The 17535-nt window shown below is 37.4% G+C and overlaps 1 protein-coding gene across 3 annotated transcripts in view; it reads left to right on the forward strand.

The window, feature by feature from the left end:
• LOC113406842 (tumor necrosis factor receptor superfamily member 19-like) overlaps positions 1 to 11064 on the forward strand; it is a 108265-nt gene extending 97201 nt beyond the window's left edge. For 2 of the 3 annotated variants that reach the window (XM_029911994.1, XM_029911995.1), the window contains 4 exons: positions 4326 to 4490; positions 5588 to 5713; positions 8706 to 8808; positions 10672 to 11064. In XM_029911994.1, coding sequence (XP_029767854.1) covers positions 4326 to 4490; positions 5588 to 5713; positions 8706 to 8808; positions 10672 to 11062 — 785 coding nt within the window. In that variant the 3' untranslated portion in view covers positions 11063 to 11064. The remainder of the gene's footprint in view (positions 1 to 4325; positions 4491 to 5587; positions 5714 to 8705; positions 8809 to 10671) is intronic. The other variant, XM_029911996.1, reaches the window with a different exon arrangement.
• Positions 11065 to 17535: the final 6471 nt, after the last annotated feature.

The raw sequence follows: 17535 nt of genomic DNA on the forward strand, positions 1-17535 counted from the left end.
TGTGGTTTGACATGATGAACTTTTGGATCTAGTCCATGCACACAAATGGCTGTCCTTTTGCAGATGTTAGGAGACAGTCTTTCCAGTGTTTACCACAGTCTCTGGTCATGTTTAATAACGTTTCTTACCTCTTACTCAAAGATCAGGAGAAAGCAGTCAATCTTTTATTTGTGGGAAGATTCAGAAATATGATCAGGATTATTTCTTTTTTCCAAAGATGTTATATCTTTATAGTACTTGTAATGTCTTATCAATTTTGTGTTTTTTCTGTTTGGTGGAGAGTAGGGCAGGAGAGCTTGGAGGGGTGTTGTTTGTTTTGTTTGTTCTCCTTTAAATGAGCATACTCATGTTTTTAAACATTTGCAAATTGAATTCTTTTCAAACTAAAGTTATTAGCACTCATTTGAACCAAATATAGAATGGACAGCTAAAGTGGAAACTTCTATTTATAGTCATGCCAATGTTTCTGTCTTGATCAGCAACACCCTTATTATTCTAATGTGTGGGCTAAGACATTTGAATTCATTTTTATCTCTAGTCTATTCAGGGTTTTAACCTAAACATTAAGATGTAGCACATCACGCACTGTGCCATTTTGCTCTAAATGAAGCCATAATTAACATTGTTTTAATCAATACAACTCCTACTAGTTAACAATGATTTGACTCAATATGTATCTGACTAATGGAATACATTGCATAGAATTCTGAAACTTAGTACCCTTGGTGCTGACATCCCTCGACCCGTGCCGCTTCCCGCAGCCCCCATTGGCCTGGAGCGGCAAACCACGGCCAGTGGGAGCCGCGATCGGCCGAACCTGCGGACGCAGCAGGTAAACAAACCAGCCCAGCCCGCCAGGTGGCTTACCCTGGCGAGACGCGTGCCAAAGGTTGCTGATCCCTGTCCTAGGATATACTGGAACTCAGAGTTTGAAAACTAAATGCAATATTTTTTTTCTGAAATAAAGTGCCTTTTTAAAGTTTATTTTTAATAATGTACAACATTGTGTTCTTTCCAGAATCTCACTGTAGGGTCTTCCCTCCCCGTTCTCCCAGTTATTGTTTTTTAACAGCATATTGGCACCAGTTCAGCAAAGCACTTAAGTATGTGCTTAACTTTAAGCATGTGATTAAATCCATCTCTATCCCAGAAAACATTTAAGCATGTACTTAAGTCCTATAACTTAAGCACAAGCTTAAAGGTAATCACATGCTTCAGTGGTTCACTTAATCTGGGCCATTAAGTTTGTGGGGCTCAAATAAGAGTGTAAGTACATAAGAATAGCCATATTGGGTCAGACCAATGGTCCATCTAGCCCAGTATCCTGTCTTCTGACAGTGGCCAATGCTAGATGCTTCAGAGGGAATGAACAGAACAAAGCAATCATCAAGTGATCCAGCCCCTGTCGTCCAGTCCCAGCATCTGGCAGTCAGCGATTTAGGGACACCCAGAGGATGGGGTCACATCCCTGACCATCTTGGCTAATAGCCATTGATGGACTTGTTCTCCATGAACTTATCTAATTCTTTATGGAATCCAGGTATAGTTTTGGTCTTCACAACATTCCCTGGCAATGAGTTCCACAGATTAACTCTATGTTGTGTGAAGAAGTACTTCCTTTTGTTTTAAACCTGCTGCCTATTAATTTCATTGGGTGACCCCTGGTTCTTGTGTCATGTGAAAGGCTAAATAACACTTCCTTATTCACTTTCTCCACACCGTTCATGATTTTATCATATCCCCACTTAGTCGTCTCTTTTCCAAGATGAATAGTCCCTATCTTTTTAATCTCTCCTCATATGGAAGCTGTTCCATACCCGTAATCATTTTTGTTGTCCTTCTCTGTACCTTTTCCATTTCTAATATATCATTTTTGCACACAGTATTCAAGGTGTGGGTGTACCATGGATTTATATAGTGGTATTATGATATTTTTTGTCTTATTATCTATCCCTTTCCTAATGGTTCCTAACATTCTGTAACCCTGCTGTAAACTAATGAAGGGAAATGCCTTTATCCCATCATCTGAAATCTAAACAATAGATAGACCATGTGCCATAATAATAAAAAAGACTGTGATTTCAGTACAAGGAAAAAGTTTCAACCTATACAATCAGTAAGCATGGAAAATTCATGGAGTAGTATTCCTTTAACATCTTCATGGACATGAGTTTTGAGACATGACTTTAAAAAAAAACCTGTTATCCTTTGGCAAGACACAATGGTACAAGAAAGACCCACATTTTGTCTTATACCCTAGCCTTGCATAGGGATCCCCTAGCATGGACCCTGTTCCTCTGCAGAGTCCCACTGATTACAGTGAGACTTTGCATGAGTACACAGATCCATACTAGCAGCTCCTAATGCAGCCTCAAGGCCTACTAGAATGTTGTAATTATATGAAAACAATTAATTTCCAGACTTTCAATAGCTAATCCTCCACTAAAAGCCTTCCCTCTGTTCCAGGACATCTGAGCTGACCCCCTCTTCACTCTGGCCAAATCCTCTCTCCTTCCCTGACATAGCACTCACTACAAGCCTCCTGAAGCCCCAAGGAAATGGTCACTCCTTAAGGAATTTTTAAAACTTCCAATTAACCATTTGCCTAGAGGTCAATGTTTTCTTAGTCAAAAAGCATGTTCTCTGCAGACTTGCAGTTGGTCAGAATGAACATAATATTTAATAGTAACACCAATTTGTTTTGTGGCCAATACAATTGTTAATATGACTGATCTAAGAGGGCCTGGGATTTTTTTTTAAATACTTGGTGTCCAGAAACCCTACTGATGTGTACATTGGAAATACTATACTCAGGCCATGTCTACGCTACAGGTGCTACATTAATATGCCATGTAGATGCTTCCTACAGTGGTGGAAGGGGTAGATAATCCACCTTCTTAAGCAGCAGTAGCTTGGTCGACAGAAGCAATTTCCATTGAACTAACCATATTTACTCCTGGGGGTTAGATTGGCATAGCTATGGTGCTCAGGGGTGTGAAAAACTCACACCCCTGAGTACCAGAGCTATGTTGACCTAACTTTTAAGTGTAGATCAGGCCTTGGTCTAGAAAAATGTATTTTAAAAGTAATATGCTTTGATAGTTCAAACAATCTAAGAATCCTGTTCTCTCTTATTATCATGTTGCAAACTTAGGATAACAACCTATTACATGTAAGTCTTGATTAGTGATTTTATCGTATTCTGGCAGGCCTTGATCTCCCAACTGAAAATTATTACTATGGATCATTTCTCAGGAAATTATAGTCTTTCAGTTTTAACCAAGGATATTTTCAGGACTAGGCACATTCTACATGTTTTCGTAAGTTAATAAAATGTGGTTTGTTGGGCTTTTTAAAAACTTGCAGTCAGATAAAAGCTCAAACGTCTGTTTTTTTCCTCATGAAAGTTTATGGAATTAATGTAGATTCCAGTGTGCACTGAAATTGATAAGCTGATCTGAATTGAGCCACTGTAAGAAAGCTTTTTTAAGCAGTTATAAGAAAGCATTTAATGAAAAATGAAAACAATAATTGGCACATCCTCAATATATAAGATACCTCCCATAACTGCAATTGGACCTCTTTGACACTAGTCAACTCCTATTCTCTTTGCCATGTAAAAATAGTTATTTTCCCCCAAACCAAAAGGATGGCAGAAATTGTTACTATGGTGGCTGTAAGAGTTGTAATCTGTGTATAACAAACCATCACTATGTGTACATAAAGTCCCATCACAGTTGAAAATCTGGAGTTTGATCCTTCTGACAGCCTTGGTGTCTGTGTGTATATGCAACCAAGTTTAGGACAAAATGGTGCTTCTAATGGACTTGAATTCCTGTGGACCTCTAACTGACAACAAGATTCCTTAACAGGGGAGCATGAAAAAAATGGCCTAGTGTGTGACTGTAACTCCTGCTAGTGGGTGGTCCCTTTAACTATACAATTAGCTACTTTCTCAAAGCTAGACAAATTTTCCTGTAGCTCAAGTAGCAAAGGCCTGTGTTTTGGTGCTAAAGGTCCTGGTTCAATCCTCCCTGACAACCAGGGTGTCTATATGTATGCGGCTACAATTCATTATATGCCCATTTAACCGATTGTGCTATTTTATAAGTGTCTGCACCTGGCAGCGTAATTGAGAGTAAGTAACATAACTGAGGATAAGCTATATTAATATTAGTTATACAACTTTGCTGTTGATACATTAGCAGATGGAAAGTCCTTTTTTTTCTGTGCTAAGAGCCTGTTCTAGTTATATTTCTTGGATTTTCCATATACCTAAACTGTCCACACAGCATGCCTTACCTATGTGCTTAATTATATTTTAGGTACTATCAAAGTGAATCTTGTGAAGATCCCATCAACTGCTTCCAGTCCTCGGGATACTGCTCTAGCAGCTGTTATATGCAGTGCACTGGCCACAGTGCTCTTAGCTCTTCTCATCCTCTGTGTTATTTACTGTAAGAGACAGTTTATGGAGAAGAAGCAAAGCTGTGAGTTTCCAACTATTTTTTTTGTTTGTTTGTTTGTTTGTTTTAAGAGTAACAAGATTGTGCAGTACAACAGATCCCTTTGCAGGGTCAAGCCTTTGGCAATATGGTGTGAATGTAAGCCTGTTTAAAATAGTACAAAATGTACAATGAGAGACTTGTCGCTTTAAAATTTCAGTACTAATATTACTATATTATTGAAGAAAAAATCCCAAGTTTGTCACTAAGGATTTATCTATATTTATAGACATATTCAAGATGAATGAAATGCCTTAATCAGCTATGTTTTTAATTAATAATTTTGTCAACATTTCATCCATATTTTCAGATTGCTTAAAATTAACATTAAAATGAGAGCAAACTTAAAGCATGATATTTTGCCCTCATTTTAAAAATATCTTTAATTAAGATAAAAATGACTTTAAATGATCCTTAGATGTATAAAGAGGAAATATCAGGTAGGAGTAGGGAGATATTACCTCTGTATATGGTATTGGTGAGGCCACTCATTGAAAAATTGGAGAAGGTTCATAGAAGAGCTGCCAGAATTATTTGAGGGCTGATCTTATAATGAGTTTTAAGGAGTTCAATCCGTTAAACTTACTGTAGTGAAATTTAAAAGGTGACTTCACCATGGTCCATAAGTACCTACATTGGGTGGAGATTGCTTATAGTAGAGGGCTCTGTAATCTAGCAAATAAAGACAAAATAAATATCCAGTGGCTGAAGCTAAAAATATTCAAATGGAAAATACTGCATACATTTTTACTAGTAAAGGTAATTAACCATTGGAAGATCTTACTAAGGAAAGTGATGTATTCTTAATCACTTGAAGTCTTTAAATCAAGATCAGATGTCGTTCTAGAAGAGATTCTAGTTGAACCACAATTTCTTGGGCTCAGTGCAAGAATACAATGGCCTGTGTTATGCAAGAGATCAGACCACATGATCATAAGGTGCCCTTCTGGTCTAAAATCTATGAAACTAGAAATGTGAACATTTTGTGAACTATAATGTTCAAATACTCCATAAGTATAAAAAATTGTGAACAAAAACAAATACAGCATACTGATACATTTTCTCTTCAATTTTACTCAAAGGGTCTATGAGATCACAGGATATTCATTACAATGGTTCTGAACTGTCGTGTTTTGATAGACCCCGGCTTAATGAATATGCTCACAGAACATGTTGTCAGTGTCAACGAGATGCATCACAGACATGTGGTAAGTTAGGTCTCCATAAGGCCTTATGGAAATGAGAAGTCTAAACATAAGGAACACATGGAATGCTGAGCTTTCATCTAGCAGATGAGTTGCTTTGGTTGGTTTCCTAGTTATGGTAGGACATTATCAGTCTTTCTTAAGGTTAGGATTGATTGTAAGTGTTAAAAGAAAGTGGCCTTCTCATTATAGGCCTAGAATTTTCCAGAAGCTGTTGAGGTAGGTTTTGTTTTATTGTTTTGGGTCAGTTGATCCTTCATGTAAATAATCTGCCAGTTTAGACATGTGAGAGACAAGGTGGATGAGGTAATATCTTTTATTGGACCAACTTCTGTTGGTGAAATAAACAAGCTTTCGAGCTTACACAGAACTCTTCTGCAGGTCTGTTTAGACATGTTTGTTTCCTGTTGCTCCTAAAAAGTACTGTTAGCTCAGGCTTTGAGATTTAAATTGATGTGTGTGATCAGTCAGCCTGAACTTCAGCATTTTCACAGTGAACCTAATCCCAAGGTTACATTAAGAATATGTCTACACTGCAGTAAGACACCCACAGCTGGCCCATGCCAGCTGACTAGGGCTCACAGGACTTTGGGCTGCACGCTGAGCTCTGGGACCCTCCCATCTCACATGAGCCCGAATGTCTACATTGCAGTTAAACAGCCCCTTAGCCCGATACCCATGGGCCAGCTGAGGGATCTTAATTATAGTGTAAACCTACCCTAGGAGGCTTGAACATTCAAAGTTATTCACATGTGGTAAACTAATATCAGTATAGACACAGTTAAAATCACCACATGGTACTGATAGGTTATATCATCTAACACCATACTAAGAGATCTGTTTTTCTATGTACATTTGTAATTACCATTATAGTGTCAGCATAATAATTTCCTCTCTTATCCCCTGTTTCTAGTGGCTCAGAGTTTACTAAAACTTTTCATTTTAGACTGAAATTTTACAGACATTGGTCTCTGCCCAAGGATGAATGTGTAAAAGAAGGAAAGAAAGAGCGAACAGTTCAAGGATTGCTTCAGAAGGATAGTAATTTATTGCTGGCCTGTACCAATATTAAATTGCTACCCACAGCATGGCAGCTCAGTGCCCTGCCTCTTTACTGCATGAGTAACCTTAACTGTGGCCCATTGTGCGTATGTTGAAGTAACAAGCCTTGTGGATAGGGGGGAAGTGGTAGGTAGATGTGGTATATCTTGACTTTAGTAAGGCTTTTGATACTGTCTCATGTGACCTTCTCATAAACAAACTAGGGAAATACAACTTAAATGGAGTTACCATATGATGTGTGCATAACTGGTTGGAAAACTGTTCTCAGAGAGTAATTATCAGTGATTCACAGTCAAGGTGGAAGGGCATATCAAATTGGGTCCTGCAGAGATCAGTTCTGGGTCTGGTTCTGTTCAATATCTTCATCGATGAATTAGATAATGGAATAGAGAGTACACTTATAAAGTTTGTGGATGATACCAAGCTGAGAGGGACTGCAAGTGCTTTGGAGGACAGGATTAAAATCCAAAATGATCTCGACAAACTGGAGAAATGGTCTCAAGTAAATAGGATGAAATTCAATAAGAACAAATGCAAAGTACTCCACTTAGAAAGGAACAATCACTTGCACAGATACAAAATGGGAAATGACTGCCTAGGAAGGAGTATTATGGAAAGGGATCTTGGGGGTCATAGTGGATCACAAGCTAAATATGTGTCAACAGTGTAACATAGTTGCAAAAAAAGCAAACATCATTCTGGGATGTATTGGCAGTAGTGTTGTAAGCAAGACACGAGAAGTAATTCTTCTGTTCTACTCTGCGCTGATTAGGCCTCAACTGGAGTATTGTGTCCAGTTCTGGGTGCCACATTTCGGGGAAGATGTGGACAAATTGGAGAAAGTCCAGAGAAGAGCAACAAAAAATGATTAAAGGCCTAGAAAACATGACCTCTGAGGGAAAATTGAAAAAATTGGGTTTGTTTAGTCTGGAAAAGAAAAGACTTAGAGGGGACATGATAACAGTTTTCAAGTACATAAAAGGTTATTACAAGGAGGACGGAGAAAAATTGTTCTTCTTAACCTCTGAGGCTATGACAAGAAGCAATGGGCTTAAATTGCAGTGAGGGTTGTTTAGGTTGGACATTAGGAAAAACTTCCTAATTGTCAAGGTGGTTAAGCACTGAAGTAAATTGCCTAGGAAGGTTGTGGAATCTCCATCATTGGAGATTTTTAAGAGCAGGTTGGACAAACACCTGTCAGGGATGGTCTAGATAATACTTAGTCCTGCCATGAGTTCAGGGACTGGACTAGATGACCTCTCAAGGTCCCTTCCAGTCCTATGATTCTATGCAATGCAACAGTCTTTAATGATTTTGTGCAGTTTCCCAAAGGATAGGCACAAAAGATTAGCTGAGAGTGCATGGGCAGTCCTATAATTTTTCTCCAGAGACTCATTTTTTTCTTAAATGAAAGCGAAGTCTCTCAGTTATTGTTATTGTTAATGTTACTGTTGTGGAGAAAACCCTCAAAATAAAACCTAAAACAATAGCTATGAGGAAAGGACTGCCCATTCTTTTCAAGAGGCGCTAACTCAGATGCCAGTGATGACGGTTGAAATGTCAGCGTTTGTTAGCTATTTTACTCTTCATTAAAACATGTAAGAAAGGAGAGGAAGTATCAGATTATGAAGAACTAAAGTAGTGGTAGGTCGAGGCCCTTACTAACCCACCTTGGGACTGAAGGAGGGCACAAATGCTTTCGTTTTCCTGAAGGGGAGGTTCAGCTTTTAAAAGATTGGGTAACACTGGTTTTAAAGGAATAATAAAAAAAAAACCATTTTTACAATGACATCTCACATCTTCATGAATTAATTTATGTAAAATTGGGAAAAAATGATAAGTTTACAAGAATACAGACTTTAAACTTATGGCCCTGTTGTGAATTAATTGAGGACATGTTTTACCTCTATTAAAATAAAGTTTTCTTCTGTAGGCCCAGTTCATTTGATTCCATCACTGTGCTGTGACGAGACCTGCAGCATGGAGCACAGCGGTCACAGCTGCAATTTCCACTCTCACACTACACTTTATGAAAGGTAACACCGTTTTTTAGAGTGTATCGAGGATTAACTATTTTGCACGTTAGACAAATTAATATTTATACAGGCTACACAAGTTCCAGTGGAGCTTAATGAAAAACTTTGAACTGCTGGCAATCCTGTTTGCCAGATTCATGAAAAAATCATGTTATGGTGAAACAAATTCTGCATTTTCACCCAGAAAAAAAACTATACAAGATCCAAGCCTTAAGTTTGGACACTAGTAAAATAAAATCTGGAGAGTGTCCTAATTTCCTCCCCAGATGGATTTTCTTCCCCTCTCCCAATCCACCTGTAGCCTTTTGGTGACCCTCTATTCCCCAATGGGCTAGCAGGATGTTGTGTAATCTCATTCCGGCCTCTGGTTTGCCTGGAACAGTTACTACAGTGAACCAGAATTCTGGAAGCCAGTGGTATGGCTTGTAATCTCCATTAACTCAGTTTATATTTTTTTGGTTCAGAAACTTTAAGTTGCTCTCCGAATTGGCTGATCTGTTCTAGTACTTTTGAGATTGCTATGAGATTTTGTTTAATCATTTATGTACAAATGCCCAGTACTGGATTAATGTAATGTTGATGAGTCCCATAGTACTAACTATTCATCTACTCCTAGTCAACTTTGCATCTGGCCAAATATAAATACAGTAGTGGTACAGTTATTTATGCATCACAAATCCTATACAGTGAGGAAAAATAGAAAGCTTTTGATGTCATCTGATATTTCCTAACTGTAGATTTTAACACTGAATATTTTCTAACCAGAATTGTTTTCTATATGAGGTTTTAACTGGCCTTTAGCTGTTTTGTTCCTGTGGTCAAATGTGACTAAAAATTTAGAGGTGGTTTTAAATAGCTGCCCTTGATACAATATGGCTTAGTAGTCTAAGCATCAAATTTAAAACATGTAGGCATTCTGCAGCTACATGTTCAAGTGCCAAGTTGACTCAGCCCCTTTATCCTTCCATTGCTGACAAATTGAGTTCCATGCAGTTTGTGTGGGGTCTTTGGTTAAGACTTTAAAAATAGAAGTCCGGTCTACTCTCTCAGGATATGAAAGATCCCTTGGTGGTTTCCATAAGAGTAGGGGTTTGCCCCAATTTCTTTTCCCAGAAAAGTCTCTTTCCTTCAACTACATTGTAAAAAGAAAAACTGTGGCACAGAGTCTCAGAGTCAGATGACTCAGGCTCACGGAGCTCATGCTACAGGGCTAATAAAAGCTGTGTAGACATTCCTGCTTGAGCTGGAGTCTGGGATCTGAAACCTACAGCCTTGCCTGAGCAGGAACGTCTACACGGCTTTTTTCAGTCCTGTGATGCATGTCCCACAAACTTGAGTCAGTTGACCTGGGTTCTGACAGAGCAAAACCTTTCTTATTAGTCACATCAGATACTATTTTGAAGGCTGGTTTTAAGGGATGAAGAAGTCTAAAGAAGACAGTTACTAAGGAGTACAAATGAGTGTGAGGAACCATCAGCACATCCTCTCTACCTTTCATAGTGTTCCCAATGTCCCTGCTGTCTTCAGATTTGAGGAGCAGGCCAACAGACCTCTGCCAGAGGATCTCTCCTCCAGCAGAACATGGCTACCTCCAGAGTATTGGCTTAACATAGAATCATAGAACATCAGGAGGTCATCTAGTCCAACCCCCTGCTCAAAGCAGGACCAATTCCCAGACAGATTTTTGCCCTAGATCCCTAAATGGCCCCTTCAAGGATTGAACTCACAGCCCTGGGTTTAGCAGGCCAGTGCTCAAACCACTGAGCTATCTCTCTCCCCCATTTTTAATTTTCTTAATGTAACACTTACTAGTGTCATAGTCTTTGGAAAACTTTTTCAAACTTGTTTCTTTTCTCTTTGCAGGACTTTAAATTCGGTTGGAGAAATGATTCCTGCATTCCTCGGTTCTCTTTCACACTCTGCCTGTGGAGACCTTTCAGATGCTTGGCCTCTTATGCAAAACCCTGCTTGTTGCGACAGCATCTCTTTCTGTGAATCTTATCCAGAACTAACTGGAAGAGATATCACTTCCTTCGATCCAGAGACTGAAAACACGGCCAATATAGATTCAGATAATGACCAGGATCTACGTGATGTACTTATTTCAGCTAAGTCTGCTGGAAGCTTTGCAGAATCCACTGAACTTTCCAAACAGAGCATATGTGTGGATGCTTCATTAGTTCAGAACTCATCAGCTGCTGAAAACCTGCCAATGTCAGAGTGTGATGAAACAGTTAATCATCCCGCAGACTGATAATCAGGTAAAATACATATCTGTAAAAAAAAATTAAGAAAAGCTGTTTATTGTTAGAATGGTACATTCTGAGGAAGACCAAGATAAGAATGTATAAGTCCTCCAGCCACACTGAGACAAATATAAATAGAAGAATTGGTGGAGTAATTTATATTATATAATTGCAAAATCTTCAAAAATTTAAATGCATTATGTGAATTTTAAAAGTATGGTATTTTCCCCATACTACAATGTAACAATAGCGTGAATCAGAATGGAGGGTTTGAGCCTTTGTATACAGCACGAACAAGTTGCACTGACAGTTTTCAGTGTTGTGAAAATTTAAGTGCAAAAACTAGTTTAATAATTATATGGTGGAACTCATAGGAAGCCCCTGCTTATGAAATAAGAATTGCAGACTTGTCATTGTTCATCTGTATGAAAGGCTACACAAAGCCTTCTCTATGAAGCCACTACAGCATAAAGAAGAAACAAAGATATAAGAGATCATCAAACTTCTTTTTATGCCAGTCACATCTCCCTGTTGACAAATAAAATGTTTAACCAATTTAATTTAATCTGCATCTTTTAATATTGTGTAATGTACAGAGTAAACAAGGTCAAAATGAAGGGAGGGGAGAAACTATTGTCTCTGCTAGAGCATTGTAAGGATCACAAAAGTTCACAGTACCACTGGATGGGCATTTTTCTTTTAGAATACTTCTGTGCCCTGTATCTGAAAAGTAGCAATTTTATGGCATTTGGAGCATAAAGTACCTAATCCTACTCTTACTTTTAAAAATTGCATGTCACTTATAAAATGATTCTCTTCAATCCTCTTCCCTTCAATCTGAACACTTATTTGTTCTATTTCTTGAATGAAAAATAAAAGGGGTTTAGGAATTAACAAGAATGTGAATATTTTGGAAATGTACAGAACAAATCCTGCCAAAGTCTGTTTAACTGGTTTTTAAACCTTTTGTAAATCAGAGCCTATGTCTCAGAAATTTAGATTTAAGTATAATTTTAAACATGTACTGAAGCTGGACAGAATTGTAGAAAATTGGTAAGGGAAGCAAAGAGAAACAAAGAGGACTCTTTGGCCAGCAGAGTTAAGGACAATAAGGAGTTTTTTAAATGTATTAGGAACTAAAAGAATCCTGACAATGGTTGATTTCATAAAATATCAGGTTTGGAAGGGACCTCAGGAGGTCATCTAGTCCAACCCCCTGCTCAAAGCAGGACCAATCCCCAAACAGATTTTTGCCCCAGATCCCTAAATGACCCCCTCAAGGATTGAACTCACAATGCTGGGTTTAGCAGGCCAATGCTCAAACCACTGTATTGGTCCATTACTAGATGGAAATGGTAGAATTGTCAATAGTAATGCAAAAACGGCAGAACTGTTCAATAAATATTTCTGTTCTGTGTTTGTGGAAAAAACAGATTACATAGTCTCATCATATGATGATGCTAACACTCTTTCCATTGCACGAGTATCTCTGAAGGATGTTAAACAGAAGCTACTAAAATCAGACATTTTTAAATCAGCAGGTCCAGAAAACTGGCATCCGAGAGTTTTGAAAGAGCTGACTTAAGAGCTTGCTGGACCATTAGTGTTGATTTTCAATAAGTCTGGGAGCACTGGGGAAGTTCCAGAAGACTGGAGAAAAGCTAATGTTGTGCCAGTGTTTAAAAAGGGTCAATGGGATGACCAGGATAATTATAGCCTGTCAACCTGACGTAGATCCTGGGCAGAATAATGGAGCAGCTGATCCAGAACTCAATTACCCTCCTTTTTTGTTAATGTAATTAATGCAAATCAATGAGTTTATAGAAAATAGATCCTGTCAAACTGACTTGATATATTTTTTATGACATTACAAGTTTGGTTGATAAAAGTAATAGTGTTGATGTAATAAATTTAGACTTCTGTGAGATGTTTGACTTGGTACCACACAACATTTTGATTAAAAAACTAGAAGATATACAAGTAATATGGCACACATTAAATGGATTAAAAACTGGCTACCTGATAGGTCTCAAAATCTAATTGTAAATGGTGAATCATCATTGAGTGGGTGTGTTTCCAGAGGGGTCCCGCAAGGATCGGTTCTTGACCCTAAACTATTGAATATTTTTATCAGTGACCTGGAAAAAAACATAAAACCATCAGTGACAAATTTGCAGATGACACAAAAATTGGGGGAGTAGTAAATAATGAAGAGGACATGTCACTGATACAGAGCAATCTGGATCACTTGGTAAACTGGGTGCAAACAAACAATATGCATTTTAATATGGTTAAATGTAAATGTATATATCTAGGAACAAAGAAAGTAGGCCATACTTACAGGATGGGGGACTCTGTCCTGGGAAACAGTGACTCTGAAAAAGATTTGGTTTTCATGGTGGATAATCAGCTGAACATGAGCTCCCATTGTGACACTGTGGCCAAAAGAGCTAATGTGATCCTGGGATGCATAAACAGGGGAATCTCGAGTATGACTAGAGAGGTTATTTTACCTCTATATTTTGCATAGGTGTGACTGCTGCTGGAATACTGTCCAGTTCTGGTGCCAACCCTTCAAGAATAATATCTTGGAATAACATTGTTTCCAATGTCCAAAAATGCTTGGCTTGTTTAGCCTAACCCAAAAAAGGCTGAGGGGAGACACGATAGCTCTATAAATACATCAGCGGGATAAATACCAGGGAGGGAGAGGAGTTGTTTAAGTTAAGCACCAATGTAGACACAAGAACAAATGGATATAAACTGAACATCAAGTTTAGGCTAGAAATTAGATAACAGTTTCTAACCATCAGAGGAGTAAAGTTCTGGAACAGCCTTCCAAGGGGAGCAATGGGGGCAAAAACCTGAGGTCCCTTCCAACTCTGATATTCTATGATTCTAGTCTATTTACACTGCATGTTCTTCGGGGAGGGACTGCTTTTTAGTATGTGTTTGAGCACTGAGCAAAATGGGGCTCCAATCTTGGTTGGGTCTCTAGGCACTATTGCAATGCAAATAAATGATCATTAGAATAAAATCATTTCAAATAAGAGTGATTTTTAACAGAGCTTAGAATTGTGTGAGTGTATGGTTAAATTTACAAGTGAATGTTTTTAGGACACATCAATTTCTTGCCTTCTTTAGTGATTTGTTTTGTTTGTTGTTTTTACAGTAGGTGACTGTAAAACCAGCAATAAGTTTTTAACATTTTATTTTGTATAGAAGTACATTCAGTTTTTATGTGATTTTGTGTAACCACTGTTGTTCACTTTCTTTTAGGGAGCCAAAAGGAGTTTTTCTGCCAGCACTAGAACTGAATGCTACCCTAATGCCTGTCTGTTAATGCTTGTGAATTAAACACAGCCTGGTCCTCAGTGTTACATGATTTCAGAAACAGCAGAAATAAATTGGCAGCATTTTGGACCTTTCAGGAAGTTGCATCTGAGCCATAGCAGCTGTAACTGAACCATCAAGGGGCAACTTGAGAGAAGACTGAGGTGGATTCATGATATTAAAAAAAATTGCTGTAGTTCAATAGAAATTATTATGGGGAAGTTCTCTGGCTTGTGTTATACAGGAGGTCAGACCAGATCATCACTATGGTCCCTTCTGGCCTTGGAATCTGTTGTTGGTGTACTTTGCATCTCTTGTAAACAATAACCTTCTGGGCCTCAAAGGTGCTTGAAAAGCCTAAGAAGATTATGTAAATATAACAAAATGAATTAAATTAGTGTGTTTGTACTGATCTGTTAAATATGGCTACAAATGACAGAAGATGTGCGGCAGAAGTTTGCCAGTTACTCTGTTTGCAAAGTTAATCACGTATTAGGAAACTGCCCTGGCTAGATGTAATGTTAATTCACAATTTCTTCTGAGAATGAGTAAAAAAAATTAACACTTCTATTTATGTGATGATCATCTATTGATAAAAATGACGCTTTTATTATGTATTACACTTTAGCCATTAAGCTACTCTTGGGAACTAAGCAATTAGCATGTTACAATAATATGGGTTATTGAAGTGCCCTAAAAACATTACACCTCTTTTTAAACCAGGAGATTTGCCTTAATTTAGATTTAGATTTATAAAAATCAGCCTCATAGATAGGGCTTTTTGTATTTGTTGTTTGGTATGTTCAATATGTGGAAGGGTCAGCATATTGGACTTGTTATATCACATACTTTTTAGATGTTGAAATAATTTTTGTAATAAATTGTCATGTCAAATTACAGTAAACATACCATGAAAGTATTCATATAAATGAGAGCTAAACTATTACTATAGTCATGGATGAGTTTCAGAGGTCATATCATGGTGACCTAGTCCCTTTTCTTCTACTGGTTCATTTTTAAAATTTCATCCAAGCCACTATCCTCTCCTCATTTTAATATCTTTTAAAAATTCACTTCTTCCAAAAAGCAAGTTCACAATAATTATTTAAACATATACCTTAATTGAACCGTCAAGTTATGCACATGACTAAATTGAGTTAAACATATCATCTTACTGGTGTAACTTCTGTTGTTCCTCTCCCTGAAATACTTTGCATCTTACGTTAGGGTTTGAACTGCACACACTTTCAACCAGGTACTGTGCTTACTACCAGTAGTCCCAGTGAACTGAACTAAGAACTACATTCAGCAGGATTGAGCTGTGAGATTTTTGAACTCTTCTTATAAGTGTACTATAAGTGTGGTCTTGGCACAATAAAAGTAATCAGCAAAATGCTGTAGATTTGCCATAAATGCTCCCTCTTGCTGCAAGTATCTACACTGCCATGCAAACATTCAGTTTTTTTAAAAGAAAAACTCTCTTGCTGATGACACACACCAACAGACGTTTGGACCGGCAAAAGAAAAATTATATGCAGTGTTGAATGCCAAAGCAACAAGATGCTTTGGCAAAAGACAATGGGACTACTTGTGTGAGTAAGAGCTACTCATCATGAGTAAGAGTTCCAGAAGATGGCGTAGGGTTACTGATGAAATCATTTGTAAGAATATTTATACAGTAAATGCTACTATATGATCACTGATTTACTGACTACATACACAGTTGTGCCTGCAGTACAATTGTTAATCTACAAATTTGCTAAAGATTTATTCAGATCAGAAAACTGTGGTTCAAAATTCCTTTTGTTACTTTCATACATAAGAGAAAATCAAAATATTACTTTCTACTATTTACCGCATGAACATACATTTGTTTTTGTATATATTGTGTAAAGAGAAAAATCCAAAGTGCATTTCATTATATTGCAAAATATTGTTAGAATAGGTGTGGAGATTAAAATGTTTGCCATCAGGAATTCCTTTTAAAATGGTACTGAAACTTTGTCAGAATCTTTCACCAATAAGTATGTTTCCCATTGGAATTTACACTTCGATCACTTTTGTCCAGCAGCTATATACAAAGCTCCTCTAATAGAGAGACCTATAGTTTAACAGCAAATTGTAAAAAACAAATCAAAACTAAAATAAACCAACACCCCCACCAAAACACTGCCGAATAAGTCTCTTTAAATATATATGTATATTGTGTATATACTTTTGAATAGTTTTTCTTAATTTAACCAAATTGGTCTTGTTTATATTGTATATGCAAGCAACGTATATGCCAATAGAAAACAAATACCAACACATTTAGACAGTGTGCCTAACATACAGTTTTTTCAGTCCTGTTTTACATATTGGACTTTTTAAAAAAATCTGTAAATTATAATCTTATGTAAATTGTTTTGTAATACTTTTTCTATTTGTGAATAAACTGTTACATGAATTGTTCTTCATTTGTTGATTTCAACCAGTGAATATTACTCATTACTATAATGATGGACCATATCAGGCCATAATCTTTTAAACAGATTTCCCCATTGATTTTAGTAGAGTGCTGCTTTAAAAAATGGCATAATCTGGCCCAATATTATTTTGAGGTACATGTTACTTCAAATTAGAATTATTAATTCTCCAAGTTGTGGGAGCTTGAAGATATCACCCATTGAGGGCATGATGCTTCAAATTGGGTATTGGTCCCAAGTGGAGAGAGAATCATTTGGTGAGCTCAACAGATTGCTTTTGTAGTGTAATCCGTTTAAAATTAAATCCAAATACTTCATAGAGTTGGCCGTGATAATTAAGGGAATCCCAACACATTTACATGAGGGGTAGGTACTGTTTTGGAAAGTAGTGACTCAGAAAAGGACTTAGAGGTCATGTTAGATAACCAACTGAACATGAGCTTGCAGGTGTGATGCCCTTGCCAATTTATCAGCATCCTTATAGTAGAGTCAAGGGTTGGGATATTGGGAAGTCCAGTGAGAGATTTTGACCCATAACCAAGCTCAAAACTGAAACTCATTTTTAAACTTAAATAAAGCATGCTGTGGGGAGAGCTTATAAGCTTCAAAAGCCTAATCATTAGAGCCAGGGCCGGCTCTAGCGTTTTTGCCGCCCCAAGCAGAAAAAAAAAAAAAAAAAAAAA

Source organism: Terrapene carolina, unplaced genomic scaffold (assembly GCF_002925995.2).
Source record: "Terrapene carolina triunguis isolate 2854851 unplaced genomic scaffold, T_m_triunguis-2.0 Scaffold141, whole genome shotgun sequence".
NCBI classification, from domain to species: Eukaryota; Metazoa; Chordata; order Testudines; family Emydidae; genus Terrapene; species Terrapene triunguis.